Here is a 14,502-nt window from a genome sequence, read left to right as displayed (position 1 = left end):
GATTATAAAGCTTAAAAATCTAGTTTCATAGTCCGATCGCCCCAGATTGCCAAATGAAACCATTCAATTGAATTTCGTCCAATGCTTTGCTATTAGTATCATTTTGAAATGTTACTAGATAGAACAAGAAAAATAACCCTTTAATGACCTTTGACTGTAAGTCTCTGAACACCACGGAGACCCTACCTTATGCCAATACATATTTGCCCAGGACAAGACTGTGCTCTGTTATTTGTGACAGAAGAAATCTTTTATTAATTTTTTTAAATTTTTTTTTCGCCCTAATTACCCCTATGTGACTTTGACCCCAAGCAGTGAACACCCCATGTATGAGAGGTGTCACCGGTTATACTGACCAGGTTTGGTTGAAATCGGCACAACCGTTTGGCACTAGTAGCGTTTTGAAATGTTGCCAGAGAAAAGATGAAAATTACCCCTTAATGACTTATGACCCCTTATCCCTGAACACCCTATAGACCCTGCCTTATGCCAATGTATATGTGCAAAGGACAAGACTGTGCTAAGTTATTTGTGAGACAAGTAGTCTTTTATTCGATTTTTGGTTTTTTTACCCTAATGCCCCTTATGTGACCTTTGACCTTAAATTGAAATTGTGAACAACACATAAATGGGAGGTGACTCCGGTCCTACTGACCAAGTTTTAATTAAATCGGTCCAGTAGTTTTCCACTAGTAGTAGCCTTTTAAAATGTTGCCAGAAAGAAAGAAAGAAAGAAGAAACTGCTCGGAAACAACCCAGTCAGCATGCTGCTGACTGGGTAAAAAAGCAGACGTTATTGCATTTTCTACCTCCCAGAGGCAGTGCAGTCGGATGGCGGTTGTAGGATTTAGGATGCTCCTAAAAATACAAAATAGACATTTCTGCCTGCAAAGCTATTACCATAAATGAAGAAATCTAAAATAATGATTTATCTGACTGCTAGATCTTTTATTCCTGGGGAAGGGTCTTTAAACTTCTTTTTAAAGGTACCACAGATGGTGCAGATACAACTTCAGGCTGCAAACTATTCTAGCTGTCAATAGCTCTGTTTCTGAAAAAAAAAAAAATTTGAACGTTGTGTTTAAATTTTAATCTCTGAAGTTTCTTGAAGTGACCTCTAAGACTGGAACGTTGGGTGTATACAAAAGTGAGGAACAGGAGGCTGCTTGTAGCAATTGCTAATGTACTTGTATGTTTCAATATGATCAATTTCTTTCCTCCTTTTCTCATGTTTACACATTTTTATTTCTGTTAAACAGAGACTTAACCATTTTCTCTACATCATTTCCATCTTATTAATGTCTTGTTTTATGATAGGGTTTTATACAACGGCACCATACAAAACATATGTTTACTCTACAATTATTGATTTTAGCACAAGATATTTCTGCTTTCAAAAATAAGAGTTCAAATATTAGTAAATACGATTTAGCTGTATTTTTACTAGACATATGCATACTTCTTTCTACCACAATTGACATGTCGACAAGGACGCGAAGCCCCGCCCACAAAGTCACGAAAACCTTAGACAATGGCGGCTAGACTTGCCGAGTTGGCGAACATTTTCTTTGCCATCAACCTTCTTTAAGAAAGAGAATTCAGGGTAAGGCGGTATGCAAATAAATCATATATTCATAGTGTTAATCTATTTCATGGAGCAGGGCGGGGAAATTGTTGCAAAAGCCTCTGTATTTCACTCCCAAAAGAAGAGGGAAAAGCTGCATTTAGTCAATTTTGTTGTCGGCAAAGGCCAAGTCACTGATGCACACTGCTCGTGTAAATCTGGGTATCTATAACCAAGCATAGACATCTAGGCTTAGGCTCACGTATGTTTCGCGTTTAAACCAGCTGTCTATTAGGAAATTAAAATGTCCAAGAAAAAGTTTTTAATCACATGACTAAATGACGCTCGCTGATTAGTCGGTTTATCTGTCAATCAAATCTCGTCGAGATGTTAATTGTTTTTAACATAGACAAAACTTTACCCATATTCAGGGCGTACCATGCAATCTCCTAAATTTTCATAAATGATTGAAATTGGGAAGTTTTTTCTTGTAGAACAATATGTGATAATTGGAGGTCATCGAGATTCAGTAAGTGTCGGTGCCGCTTCACCGGGTACTGGAGTTACCTGTCTTCTGGAAGTAGCCCGTCTCTTGAAATTCCTGATGAATAACCGCAGTAAGTATATTAGAACATTGTTTCTACTGAATTTGTTTTAATGGTAGATACATTTATATACTTTACTGCAATTTCATAAAGTTTGAAACCTCTTTTGGAACATCACTTATTATTATGACACCTTTTATTAAGAGGACACCTCTGTTATAAATGGTCACTCTCAGCCATAAAATGAGAGAAAGTATGTGGCACAGACAAGTCAAGCCTGTCACTCCTTGCAAAAAAATCGACACCGATCATCTGTAAAAAGTAATACAGGTCACCTCCAGTTAAAGACCAATTTTGGGACCGGGATTTCCATGGTCTTTTGCCACTTTGTTCTCCAATTACAATAATAAATATAAAAGACATTTGTTAATTTGTGACCACAGAAAAGTGGTCTTTAATTGGAGGTGGTCTTTAATTAGAGGGAAACCTGTATTAAATCTGAGCATAAAGCTGTATTCACATGGATATGAACCAAAATTTGGGCTGCATTTCCCATGCGCTGAATGCAATTTTCTCTATTCTTCTACACTGGTTAGATTTCCTGATCGGTTCTGTAGGCCTTCCAATCCAAAAAATTCAGATTTGATGTGAATGCAGAGCTTTTTAGTGGTATGAAAGCAATGCAAGGAAGTTTTTGGAAATGCACTGGAAACATCAAAGCTTGGGTGCAGCCCTTAGTGTTAAATCAAAAGTTCACCTTGGCCCTCCAACCCATTTTCATACCCACCCTTGCATTATGCATTTTAAACCATGCCTTTGAATTGGATTAAATACATTCAGTGTAAACACCAAGGATAGCCCATGAAAATCTAGAAGAAGATGACTTATTTCCAGTGGAGCCCTTCTGGTGGTGATTGGACAGTACACTGGCAGACAATCCCCTATTCTTTTCCGAAGCTTGTACTGCTATTTTTAACGTGCACATGAGCCATAAATGCACACAGGACTAACGGCTAACGTCTCATCCAAACGACGGTGCGCTATTGTAACTTGCATTTCAGCCCTCCAGCTGAAACACAAGGAGAGGCAGTGCTGGGAATTGAACTGAGAACTTAGAGATCTCCACGGTTCAGCACACACACAGTGGATACCTCCAGATTAGCTGTCTGAGGTAAGCTGCTCTTTCTGTATTGATGCTCTCTTTATTTATACTTAGAGTGGAAGCCATACAGAAGCATAATTCTTGCAAGCTGGGATGCTGGTGCACAGGGTCAGATGGGATCTACTGAGTGGATAGAAGCTCACTTAAGCCTTCTACAGGATAGTGTGGTTGCCTACATCAACTTGGATGATGCTGTTGTTGGAGATTATGTGTTTGACCCCACAGGTTCTCCTTTGCTATCAGAGGTCATTTACAAAGCCACTAAAAATGTAAGCATGCATCATGATGGATCATACAATATGACACAATAAGATATTGTCAAAATTTACTTTTGTTCCATATGAGATGTGTTTATTATTCTAATTTTGTAAAATTTTTAGTGTTTTTCATGTACAAATTAATTGCTTTTGTGACAGTTAAACTTATCTTAACCATTTTCTGGTTTCTTGTATATTGTACTTCCCAGGTTAGTTGTCCACTGCATGAAGATATGACTGTTTATATGGACTGGAAAAATAAAGTAGACAAAGATAATACAGATCCAAGGTATGACAAAAGACTTTTTTTCATATACCTTCGCTGAAATTTCAAAATAAAACATCAGAGAAAGGTGAAATTTTTTTTATTTATTTATTTTTTTTTATTAAATGCAATTAAGTTTTGTCAGAAATATCAAGTTTTAGGGAAAAAAATAAACTAACATATTTTTAAATTTCAGTGATAACTAAACAAAGTAGTAGAGAGTGCCCTTGTTTAATCAGGTTGATGTTAGATCTATATTTATTTCAGAGGAAAAAATATGAGAATATCTTACTGGATGGCAGAAGTGGGAGTATTTTTTTTTTCTGTAATGTTCATCTTTACTTGGCAGTGGATTTGCAACTAGGCAAACAATGCAATTAATCTTTAATGCAAAAAATAAAGAAAAGTTATCTGCTAGTGAAACAAAGTATGACGAAGTCTTGCCAGATGATCTCTTCATCTCTGCTGTCACACTCATTAATAGTCACCTGCATATTTTTTAACATCTAACATACTCAAAATAACAATAACAATTTAATGTAATAAATTATTATCTCTGAAATCACCCATTTGTTTGTCTTGTGATATTTTCTGTAATGTGGTATGTACGTTTATTTGTCTTGTATAATTCTGGGTCTTTTTATTTATTTTTTTACTTTATGTTTTCTTTTTAAATTTAAAATATTGATTTCCTTGTTTACAAGATATCAATACAATCAGACACTAGACAAAAACAACACTCTTCTTCCTGTTTTACAAACATTAATTGATATAAAGGGTAAAAAATAATATTTTTGTGCTTTTTATTTGACAAAGTCAACATTTGTTTAAAATTATTTTAAATTAAATGAATGCTTAAAACTTAACTATAACCAATATGTAATAATAATTATATTTAGGTTTTTTTAATATGTAAAGCAAGTACTAAATTAATTATAACTAATATTTTTTTCTTATACCAATCTGGTCTTCTCACTGATAAATTATCATCGTATGATAGTGTTGATGAAATTGACCGTGGCTAAATTAGGTTCATGACAAGAAATACTTCCCGGAGACCAGTGGCGGTTGCACATAGTGTACTGCAGTACGTCACGATACCATGTGATACTACTCCGTTGTTATCAGCGACACAAAATGCGTTCAACCGGATGCCATTTTCTCCACTGATAAACCATTGATCCCAATTTCTAACGTAATTATTAAGATGTTGTCTTAGTTTTTGTTTGTATAAATTTTAATTGATGATTAAATGTGTTTTCGATAACTAATATAATGTGAGCTTTTGTGTTTTTAGTACATTTTGATGGTAAATTACTAGGTTTCAAAATAACTATTCCAGAAAGCCTATTCTAAACCATTAAGATTATGAAGTCATTCAGGTGTAATGGTTGACAAGAGAACCACCTGGTGTTGTGACGACACTAATGTTGTACTTTATAATGTATGATTGATTCTGTGTCAGAGGACTTAAGAAAGATCCCAGTAGTATAACTGTAATAATTCAAAAACGAATGTGTAGGAATTAATGTGTTTTCAAATTTATAGCTTCGGTGTTCCTGGTATTGGTAGTGATGATAGCCCGTTCTTGCATCTCATCGGAGTGCCAACTGTATCATTCAGTTACTCATACAATAAGGTCAGATTTGTACCAGTTTTCATTTTTGTGTATGGTGAATCATATAATAACCATCTGCTGAAACTGCATCGTCATCATTTTCGTCACCACCAATTTATCAAGAATAGTATACAGCCATCATCGTCATCATCATCATCATCACCATCATCATCATCATCATCATCATCATCATCATCATCATCACTATCATTACGACTATCATCATTATCTTCATTACCATCAACATAAACATCATCATCATCATCATCATTATTACCATTGTCATCATCATCATTATCATTGTTACCATCATCGCTACCATCGTTATTATCATCATCATTAGGCGCAGTTGCCAAATTATTTCAGTGACAAATCGGCGTTCAGACGCGTTTTCTATTATTCTACCACAACACATCTGAAAACACTGTTTGAATAGCACATCGTTTGGACGCTGATATTCTGTTTTGGTCTTTGCTCCTCCCCTTTAACTATGGCCGATTGGATGCACTGTAAAACGTGTCCAGAGGACTCTCTAAAATAAATCATAATACGACTGACTGTGCGGCCCTATACCCAAGCACGGACTTGTTTACCTGCTAGCGAACGTCTCTTTGTACGCCGCCTATGTGTGCAAGAACTGACAGAAGTACGTAAACTCAGGGAAGTCCGTGGTCGATGCTAAAAAAATAGTCAGTTGGGTACGTGGACGTTGTTCAGTAAGCCTAGTACAGTGCATAGGTGAGACTTGTAATATTCAGTGATTTTACGAATCAAATATATTACGTAAAAAAATCCGATTTTCAGTTATTTCTGATGCAGTCGCAGAGTCGCAGGCCACCATCAGTTTTAAGAAGCACGATCACCATCCTGTGCAGCTGTGGTAGCATCCAGCACAGCAATTAATTGGTCTCCTTGCAAAGGGATGATGTGCTGAGACCCATGCCTCTGAAAACGTTGTCCATGATCAAATGGATGAAAGTTTATATTATACTAAGCTAAATTATATTTATTTTTTATAAAACAACGTTTATTAATTGAATTTATGTGAATTTCATGGGAAACATGTTTTTTTTTTTAATGCCGAATTTCACCTCAAATTTCTACTTGTGTATTCCATAAAAACATGTAAGGCTAAACCATTGCCTACCCAGTAAAAATAAGTAACTGTTAAAAAAAAAAGTTATACCCCGTTTAAAAATGGACAGTTTCAAATCACCCAGTACTCTACTTGTTTACACAGGTGATTCTGGGCCCGGCTCTCTGCACCCAATGCTCGACCTCGAGATCAAATTTGAAAGAGGACTGTAGTTTGATCAGTTAAATAGTAAATAAAAAACTGAAGCGCATGATTTGTTAATATGACAAGTTATTGTCTATCTAAATTTTACTAGTCAACCAAATATATATCTCTCGATTCGGAGGACCTACAGTAGAACAGTATTAAGAAAATGCACTGCTGCATAGTATACACAGTAGAGAGCACCTCAGAAAATTGTTGTGAGTAACCACCCGTGCGCGAGGACAAAAAAAGGATATGCAGACTACCTAGGTCTAGATTTGATTTTATATTTAGGCCAGAATGTAACACCAACTTGTGATTTGTAATGACAATGCATACCCTCCTTCACTTTTGCAAAGAAAACCCCAGTGCTATTTTTAGAGTCGCGACGTAGTCCTATCTACAGAATGGCATACAAAGCGAATTCCAATGGAACTCACTTAGCGCATACCGCGCCCTGGACTTCCAGGCACGTTAATTGTTATCATGTAATTTAGAAATCTTCATATAAGCATAGAGAAAGTATAGCCACATGTACGTATAAGAAAGAATAGGAGCTGCATAGTAACATTTATTTGAAACGCCAGTATTTCTACGCACTCAAGTGGGCCAGTTGATCGCGCTGTTAGTATAGTAGTAAACAATAGAAAATCGTTCAAACGATCAACAAGCGTCCAAACGATTCACTGTCGTCTAGCCGTGAGCCGTAATTCAAGCATGTAGGAAATGAATATTCATATAGCGTGGTAATTAGAATGGTTGATTTCTCAGACGCGTTCGTGATAGGGTGTTGACCTAGACATGTTTTTGCCTCCTGGGATAATTTGGCGATCGTGCCTTACTATCATTATCACCTTCATGGCCACGACTGTCATAATCATCATCGTTGTCTTCATTATCCATTATTATTTATCTTCACCAGGCAAGCACGAAGACAGATAAGTACCCATTATATAACACTGCCTGGGACACATCTCTACTTGTTGATATGTATGAAACTGAAAATCTCGACTATCACTCAGCAATTATCGAGGTTGCCCTGCGGGTTCTGTTCGAGATTGCTGATAGCCCGATATTGCCATTCTCTGTTGTTAACTATGCTAATGTACTGCTTAAAGAAGCAGAAAGGATAAACAATAATAATGACATAGGTAAGTTTACATACTCCTTCAGGCTTCTAATACAGTAACTGGCATCAGTGTAGAAAACAAGAAAATTGATGTTTTAATGTATTCATATTCTCGAAATTATAAGCTTTGAAAATGATAGGTGATTGGTATGGTGAGACTTAATTGTGATGATATCAACGTTGTTGAAGCCATGCGACATCAAAGGAAAATTTATGATTTTTTATAAAAGTTCATGTTTTTTTGTTTGGACTTTCATTTTGACAATGTTGGACTAAGGTGCACAAAATGAACATTTGACTAAATACATAAAATTTATTTATTTTTTTTGCGATGTGGGTCTCATGAACTACAGGACACTACCTCAAATATCAAATATAATTTCAGTTACACACCTGGTTGCTATGCTATTTTTGACAATTCGGGCACGTGCAACTCAGTCAATTAAGTGTGTAGGGGCATGCGACATGTAGAATGTCAATGCCAGAGTTATAATCTTTGATGCCTGAACTGTTGTTTCTAAAATAGATTTTCTTTTAATATTTTTTTAAAATTATTTATTATTGCACTGCAAGCTAGGTCTGAAAGCCTAATTTAAGGGGTGTGCTATTAAGAACAATAATCCTTGCTTTTCAAATAATTATGATTTATGAAACGGCAGTATGTGAAATTCTTCATATTATTCTTCTCAGAAAAATAAGCCAAAAGTAGATATAGTTGTAGAGCTAGATTTCAACATAAACTGTCTGTTGGTCGATTGCCGTCGTTATGAGCAAAAGTAAACAAATGTCAATGATTTTGAACATTTATTATTTAATAATTATTGTTGTCATAATTATTATATCAATATTATTGTTTGAGTAATTTTTAAATAAGTTGCGTTTTTCATGTTTTCATTGTCTTAAAAAGACTACACTGCAGTTTGTACAGAAAGTGAAATTTTAATGCTACATTATCATCAAATAAATAGCTAATTTTTTATCCCCAGACATTTTAGTTTCTGCTGCCAGTGACTTCAAAACCAGTGCAGAAAAATTTAATGTATACGTAAATGATGCAATCCAAAAAGAGAACAGCGAGCTGTAAGTCTATAAAATCATTATTTAGGTACCGGTATTTTTTTTCGAAAAAAAATACCGGACCACTTGTATAGTATTGGTCCCCTGAAAGTCAATAAGATTTATAAAAATAATTTTGAAATTAATCATTTTTGCAGTAACATACAAATTATCAACTTGAGCATAGAAATGATTAAATTAAAAAATGTGTACCCTGATTTTTATACCAGCTGAGGATAAAAATAATAAAAAGTGTATCTATCATTTTTGGCTGTAAAATTATGGGTAAACATTATTATAAATACACTAATTTCTATGTTCAAGTTGTTAATTTTTATGTTTCTTCAAATTGAGCAAGTTAATTTCAACAATAATTTGTATTAAATTTAGTTTGTATTTGTTATGAGACAATACATGTTTAAAGCCACTATCAGCAATAATTTGTATTTTCTTTTCTTATGTAATTCAATAATTAGCATACAGTTCTCAAAAAAATTAAATTTCTATTACATACAAAGTTTTATAATCCATCAAAATTCAGCAATACGTATTGGTTTGATAAATTCGTTGAAATAGTTTATGCAAAAAAAAATTGAAGCCCCATTCCTAACAAAATTTCACCAAAAATAAGGATTTTTTTAGAAAAATTGTATATGCATTGCTCTAATCATTATAAACTATAGAAAAATATTGTCATAAATTTTAGTTTTACTCAAAAGAATATAAAAAATGAGAAATACAGTCTATTTCTCATAGGAGATTTCCATTTTCTCGACGAATTCTTTGTTACTAGGCAAATTCAGAGGTTGTAGATCGCATTTGCTGGAATGCTCTCACTGTTATGTATACTTTATACACTCAATAAATTGCACCCTCTCTAATGAGATTAGTTTTTGTACTTCGCATCTCGCACACTGCGATCGATTTGTTTAATTGAGATTTATTTAATTGTCAAAATCTCGGTCAGAATTATTTTTTTAACAAATTTGAAATAATTCCTATGAAATAATATAGTATTAGCAACGGAAAATATCATGTCGGCCGTTTTTATGTGTGATAACAGAACCTTGAGGTAAGGCTAGGCCTAGCCTAGTGGTGTTGGATAGGCTAAAGTTTCCGGCGCCTACTATATTTCTTGACAGACTTATCGCAAAATCATAAACATAAAAAATTCATCTGCATTTATTTTTTGTGTGGAACACAAAAAATCAAATATCAGTCTTATTTTACATTTTTCTCATGTTTAGGAATCTCTGAATTCAGTCAAACTAGCAATTTCGTATTATATTTATAAATCTGTATAACATAATAAAAATCAGATATTTCTTACAACTGAAATTTTGTCGCTAATGGGGCTTTAAGCTACAATCATATCTTACTATTACTCTCCGTTTCATTAACGAAATTTCGTATCATTATGATCAATGTTTTTCAACTACCATAAAACATAATTGCATTTTAATATCTTCAATAATGATATTTAAAAATGCCAAGATGAAAAAACTTGTTTGATCAAACTTGTTTGTTGGCACGTATCTGCTTTCTTTGCGTTTTTGCTAGATAGGCAAAGTGTAGTATGTGAAAGTTTTCTGTGGTTTTTTTGTATAACAATATCCATGTACATATTTATCAATAAGTCTGTTCAAAGTTGGAACTGCGCATGCCCCTAGTGAAGGTCATTCAGCATAAACATTTAACCCACACAACATAGGCCTCCAAATAGGCACAGCCTTTTGGAATCGTCTAAATTTTTAGGAAGCTATAAGTAACAGTTCTTCATCTCTACCGTAAATATTAGTTTATCAGTTGATGCAATATATTCTTTACACGCATCACATCGCAGTTTACAATTTTCAAACAATTCTAAAGGCTCCTCTAATTCTATAGGCCTAGTCTATGTTGAGTGTGTTTAAATGATTATGTCAGTTGACCTTCATTAGGGCATGTGCAGTTCAAATTACAAACTGGCTTATTCTGTGGAGTGTATTCAATGTTTTATTATGAGGTCACATTTTGTTTTATCTATTTTCAAGTTTTGAATGTTTTGCCTCTCTAAAGTAAAATGTGTTCTGTATTTACAGATACTCTGGGATTAACTTCAAATTAATGTCAGTCGAAAAGATTTTTCTAAGTAAAATTCAACGACCATATTATAAGGACTACAGGTAAGAAAAATATTGATTAGTAACTAAATTTTACTAGTCATTGTATATTTTTGTTGAGTGCATTTATCCATTAGTACATAAAGCCTAGTAATTAGGCAAATGTGTGTTTGAATTGTCACCAATTTATTAAGGAAGTAAATACCATTGAATTTCCTATGGTGATTAGTCAAAGCCTGGATCAAAATAATGCTAGGCCCAGGCCCAGACGGTAGCTATTTACAGTTTTTCCAAATCTGAGTGTGTCCCACAAACGAATGGGCTTTGTTTAGCAACCCAAATTATATCTTTTTGTGTTTACACTGACCACAACCGTAGGGTTTCACAAAAATCTGGTTGTTACTACAGTTTGGCTTTCAGTGTAAAATTGGTAATAGTTGATAGAATAACATTGAAACAGTATGTGATGTTTTGCCATGAAACCCGAAGTTAAAATATGTGACCGACTCTGGTAAAAATTGAGTTTTTGGTATTTTAGATTCTGCATGAATTCTTAAAAAAAACAAAAAAAACCTGATTTTGAAGTGTCAGTATATTAGCACAACTGTGAAAATACAGCTTCAAACTCTAGTGTGCAAGAAAAGCTGCGCACACAGTAAACAATTAAAAATGCACTTAGCAACCAACCAGAACATAATGCATATGGTATAATAGAACATGAATCTTTACATTTATTTTTTAAAATTTTCAAAATAAACTTTAAGTATTGAAATTTTAGAAATGTTAACTTGCGAATATTTGTGAGAACATGTCGAATATGTGAGATCTTCCCATTAAGTGAGTGTCATGGCTGGTAAATAGCATATTTGGGTAGATCATTACTAAAATTCTATGAATGGCTTTCCTAGGATAAGTAAAAATTGCGAAAATTGAGAGACAATGTAATGATCGTGTACATAAATTTCTTTACCCTCTACTACTAGGCATTTAATGATGGGACCAACATCACAGAAAGCATTCAACGGTATACTGTTTCCACCCCTCAGTGATGCCTTAGCACTTGGAGACAATACCTCAGAGAGCTTCAAACTGGAAATTGTCTCGTCCTTGAGGCAAGCCTCCGACATGCTATCATCACAGCGTCCTTAAATGTGCTGACGAGTGTGTATGGTATGCAGAATACCTCTTCTATGCTTACAGTCAGAACTAAAGCCTTATCTGGACTATTATATTTGGTCATGATGACATCACATCATGACCATATATAGGCATGTATGACTATATATGGGCATACACCAGGGCTTATGCTTGAGATCTGTCTATATCTGTTGTTAAGAATTGGAGGTATACCGATCATCATGTGGTAAAGACCCCGACTAACTATATATTACTAATAAGCAATGTCTCTTAGGCCGTGTTTTCTGCAGCACTTATAATCTCTCAGTTAATTTCTCCGATAAATTATCTTAAAATTCCCTCCAAGCATTTTAGCCCGTCATGCAAAATTATGAACAACAGTGCAATGTGTTTCAACATCAAAACATCTGTTTTGTGGACCTAGCAGGTGACCTATCCCTATAGGGATTGAAAAGAAGACAAAAAAGTAAGCTAGCTTTGATTGGTGTGCTTTACAAGTACTATAAACGATAGAGCCAGGCCCAGCCACGCACCCTCGACGTCAAGCGCAGCCGTTTCAGGCTTTGTTTTTTTGTATGTAATAAGTGCGAACAAAATTAACTCCAAACCAACTACCCAAATTGATTCTTTGCATGATCGTGTTATTTGTTTTCGCATTCGGAGCTTTTTCCGATAAATTATCTAATTTTCATACGAAAATTTATCGGAAACTTCGGGTCCCATTTCCACAGTGAATAATAACAGAATGGCTGCTTTGCGATAATTTATCAGATAATACTGTAAGTGCTGCAGAAACACAGGCCTTATGCTGATTGTGGTCTGGCAATGTGAGAGTGCTGTTATTGATATTTATTCATTTTGGTAAAATCATTTTCGTTTATTGATTTTTTTTTTCTTTTTTTTGGGTTGTGTAGATACTGTACATATAAAATTATATGCAGCTTCCAAGATTATTCTCATAATTATAATATCTGTTGTATGTAAATCTTGAGATTATGTCTATAAAATTTACTTTCTAGAAGATTTCTGATCACTTTGGTTCTTAAACACTTTTTTTTTCAAATATTTGATATCACTGCTGATAGTGTTTTACAAAATATAATATATAATTTTTTTTCTTATTGAGAGTGTGTATTTGGTAATGCTGCATGGTGTGGGGAGGTTGCATGGAATGAATATTTTTATTACAGAGAAGAGTTTGATTGCTACATGCAGTGTTATTTAAAAAGAAAGGAAGGAATGAATAATTCCTAACTTATAAATGAATATACTGTATCAATATGGAAATAGAAATTTTAAGTTTTGGTTTTGGTACACATTAAATAATACAGTTGTTAATACCATGCATAATGTAATACAGGTGGTTCATTGCAGGGGTGGCACTGTGATTTAGCCAATGGAGGGCTCAGATCTCTGACAGGAGCGTAAATGGGTCGGACCAAGGGGCTGCCCTGAACCTCTGAAAGGGGGTCCAGAAGGACGGCCTGGCAGAGAAACCTCCCAAATTTAGGAATTAAATTTTTTCTGAAAAACCAAAAATCATAGATTCTTTTTCTCCCTGATTTGGAAGGAAGACAGCTCTTAGCCCTTTATTGGTGCCACTCCTGGTTCAATACTGTACCGCTAGTCAAGTAGTGTATAGGTTTAATCAATTTTTTAAAAGTATGTGTGCTGCACATGTGTTCAGATTGTATATGTTTTCAGGTTTTTTATAAATGTGTGCAGTTTACTGTTGTAGCTATTGAAGTAGTGGAGGATGGTGCATTGCTGACACTTGACAGTGGCGTTTCCAGTTCAGGAGGGAGAAAAGGGAAGCCCTGTCTAACAGGCCAAAAATCTGTTGATCACATCTCATACTTAAACGCCTCAGAACAACTTAAAATGTCGGAAATTGCCCAGTTTTACTACGTACCAGGGCCCCTGATCTACACCGGGGCTTTGTCATACCTCCATTTTAGACAACAGAGCCTACACTGATTGCACATGCACGTGTGAAACTATATATGGAGTGTGTTGATTCACAGGTGCACAATGTACAGGTGTTAATGTGTCCGCCATAACAGCTTGTAATACTTTCCTGCTCCGAGACATTCAATTTATACATTAAGTTGCTCATTTGAAAGGTTCAAGTAAATAGTTGCAAACGTATACCCGATTCATAATAAAGAAAATGATCATGTGCTAAATGTTTCTTAAACTTCATGAGATATAGAAATCTCTGAACCTTGCATAAAGTTGATATGAGCAGTATGTAGACAGTGAGCAAGACAACAGTTGATAAGCTACGTCTGGTAAGCACGTGCACAGGTGTTAAATATCTTGTGGGAATATCAATCAACTTTTTGCAGCTACATTCTAAAAATATATTGTTGAATTACTATATATATA

The 14,502-nt window shown here is 34.6% G+C and overlaps 1 protein-coding gene across 6 annotated transcripts in view; it reads left to right on the top strand.

Annotated features, from left to right (window-relative positions):
* LOC117119165 (N-acetylated-alpha-linked acidic dipeptidase 2-like) overlaps positions 1-14,470 on the top strand; it is a 42,835-nt gene extending 28,365 nt beyond the window's left edge. For all 6 annotated transcript variants that reach the window (XM_033263977.1, XM_033263978.1, XM_033263979.1 and 3 more), the window contains 8 exons: positions 2,059-2,181; positions 3,326-3,540; positions 3,738-3,817; positions 5,342-5,432; positions 7,613-7,841; positions 8,806-8,899; positions 10,957-11,040; positions 11,961-14,470. In XM_033263977.1, the coding sequence (XP_033119868.1) occupies positions 2,059-2,181; positions 3,326-3,540; positions 3,738-3,817; positions 5,342-5,432; positions 7,613-7,841; positions 8,806-8,899; positions 10,957-11,040; positions 11,961-12,126 (1,082 nt within the window). In that variant the 3' untranslated portion in view covers positions 12,127-14,470. The remainder of the gene's footprint in view (positions 1-2,058; positions 2,182-3,325; positions 3,541-3,737; positions 3,818-5,341; positions 5,433-7,612; positions 7,842-8,805; positions 8,900-10,956; positions 11,041-11,960) is intronic.
* Positions 14,471-14,502: the final 32 nt, after the last annotated feature.

Source organism: Anneissia japonica, unplaced genomic scaffold, assembly GCF_011630105.1.
Source record: "Anneissia japonica isolate Jap-2015-1 unplaced genomic scaffold, ASM1163010v1 scaffold287863_len737641_cov155, whole genome shotgun sequence".
NCBI lineage: Eukaryota > Metazoa > Echinodermata > Crinoidea > Comatulida > Comatulidae > Anneissia > Anneissia japonica.
This window is presented reverse-complemented; position numbering and strand designations above follow the sequence as displayed.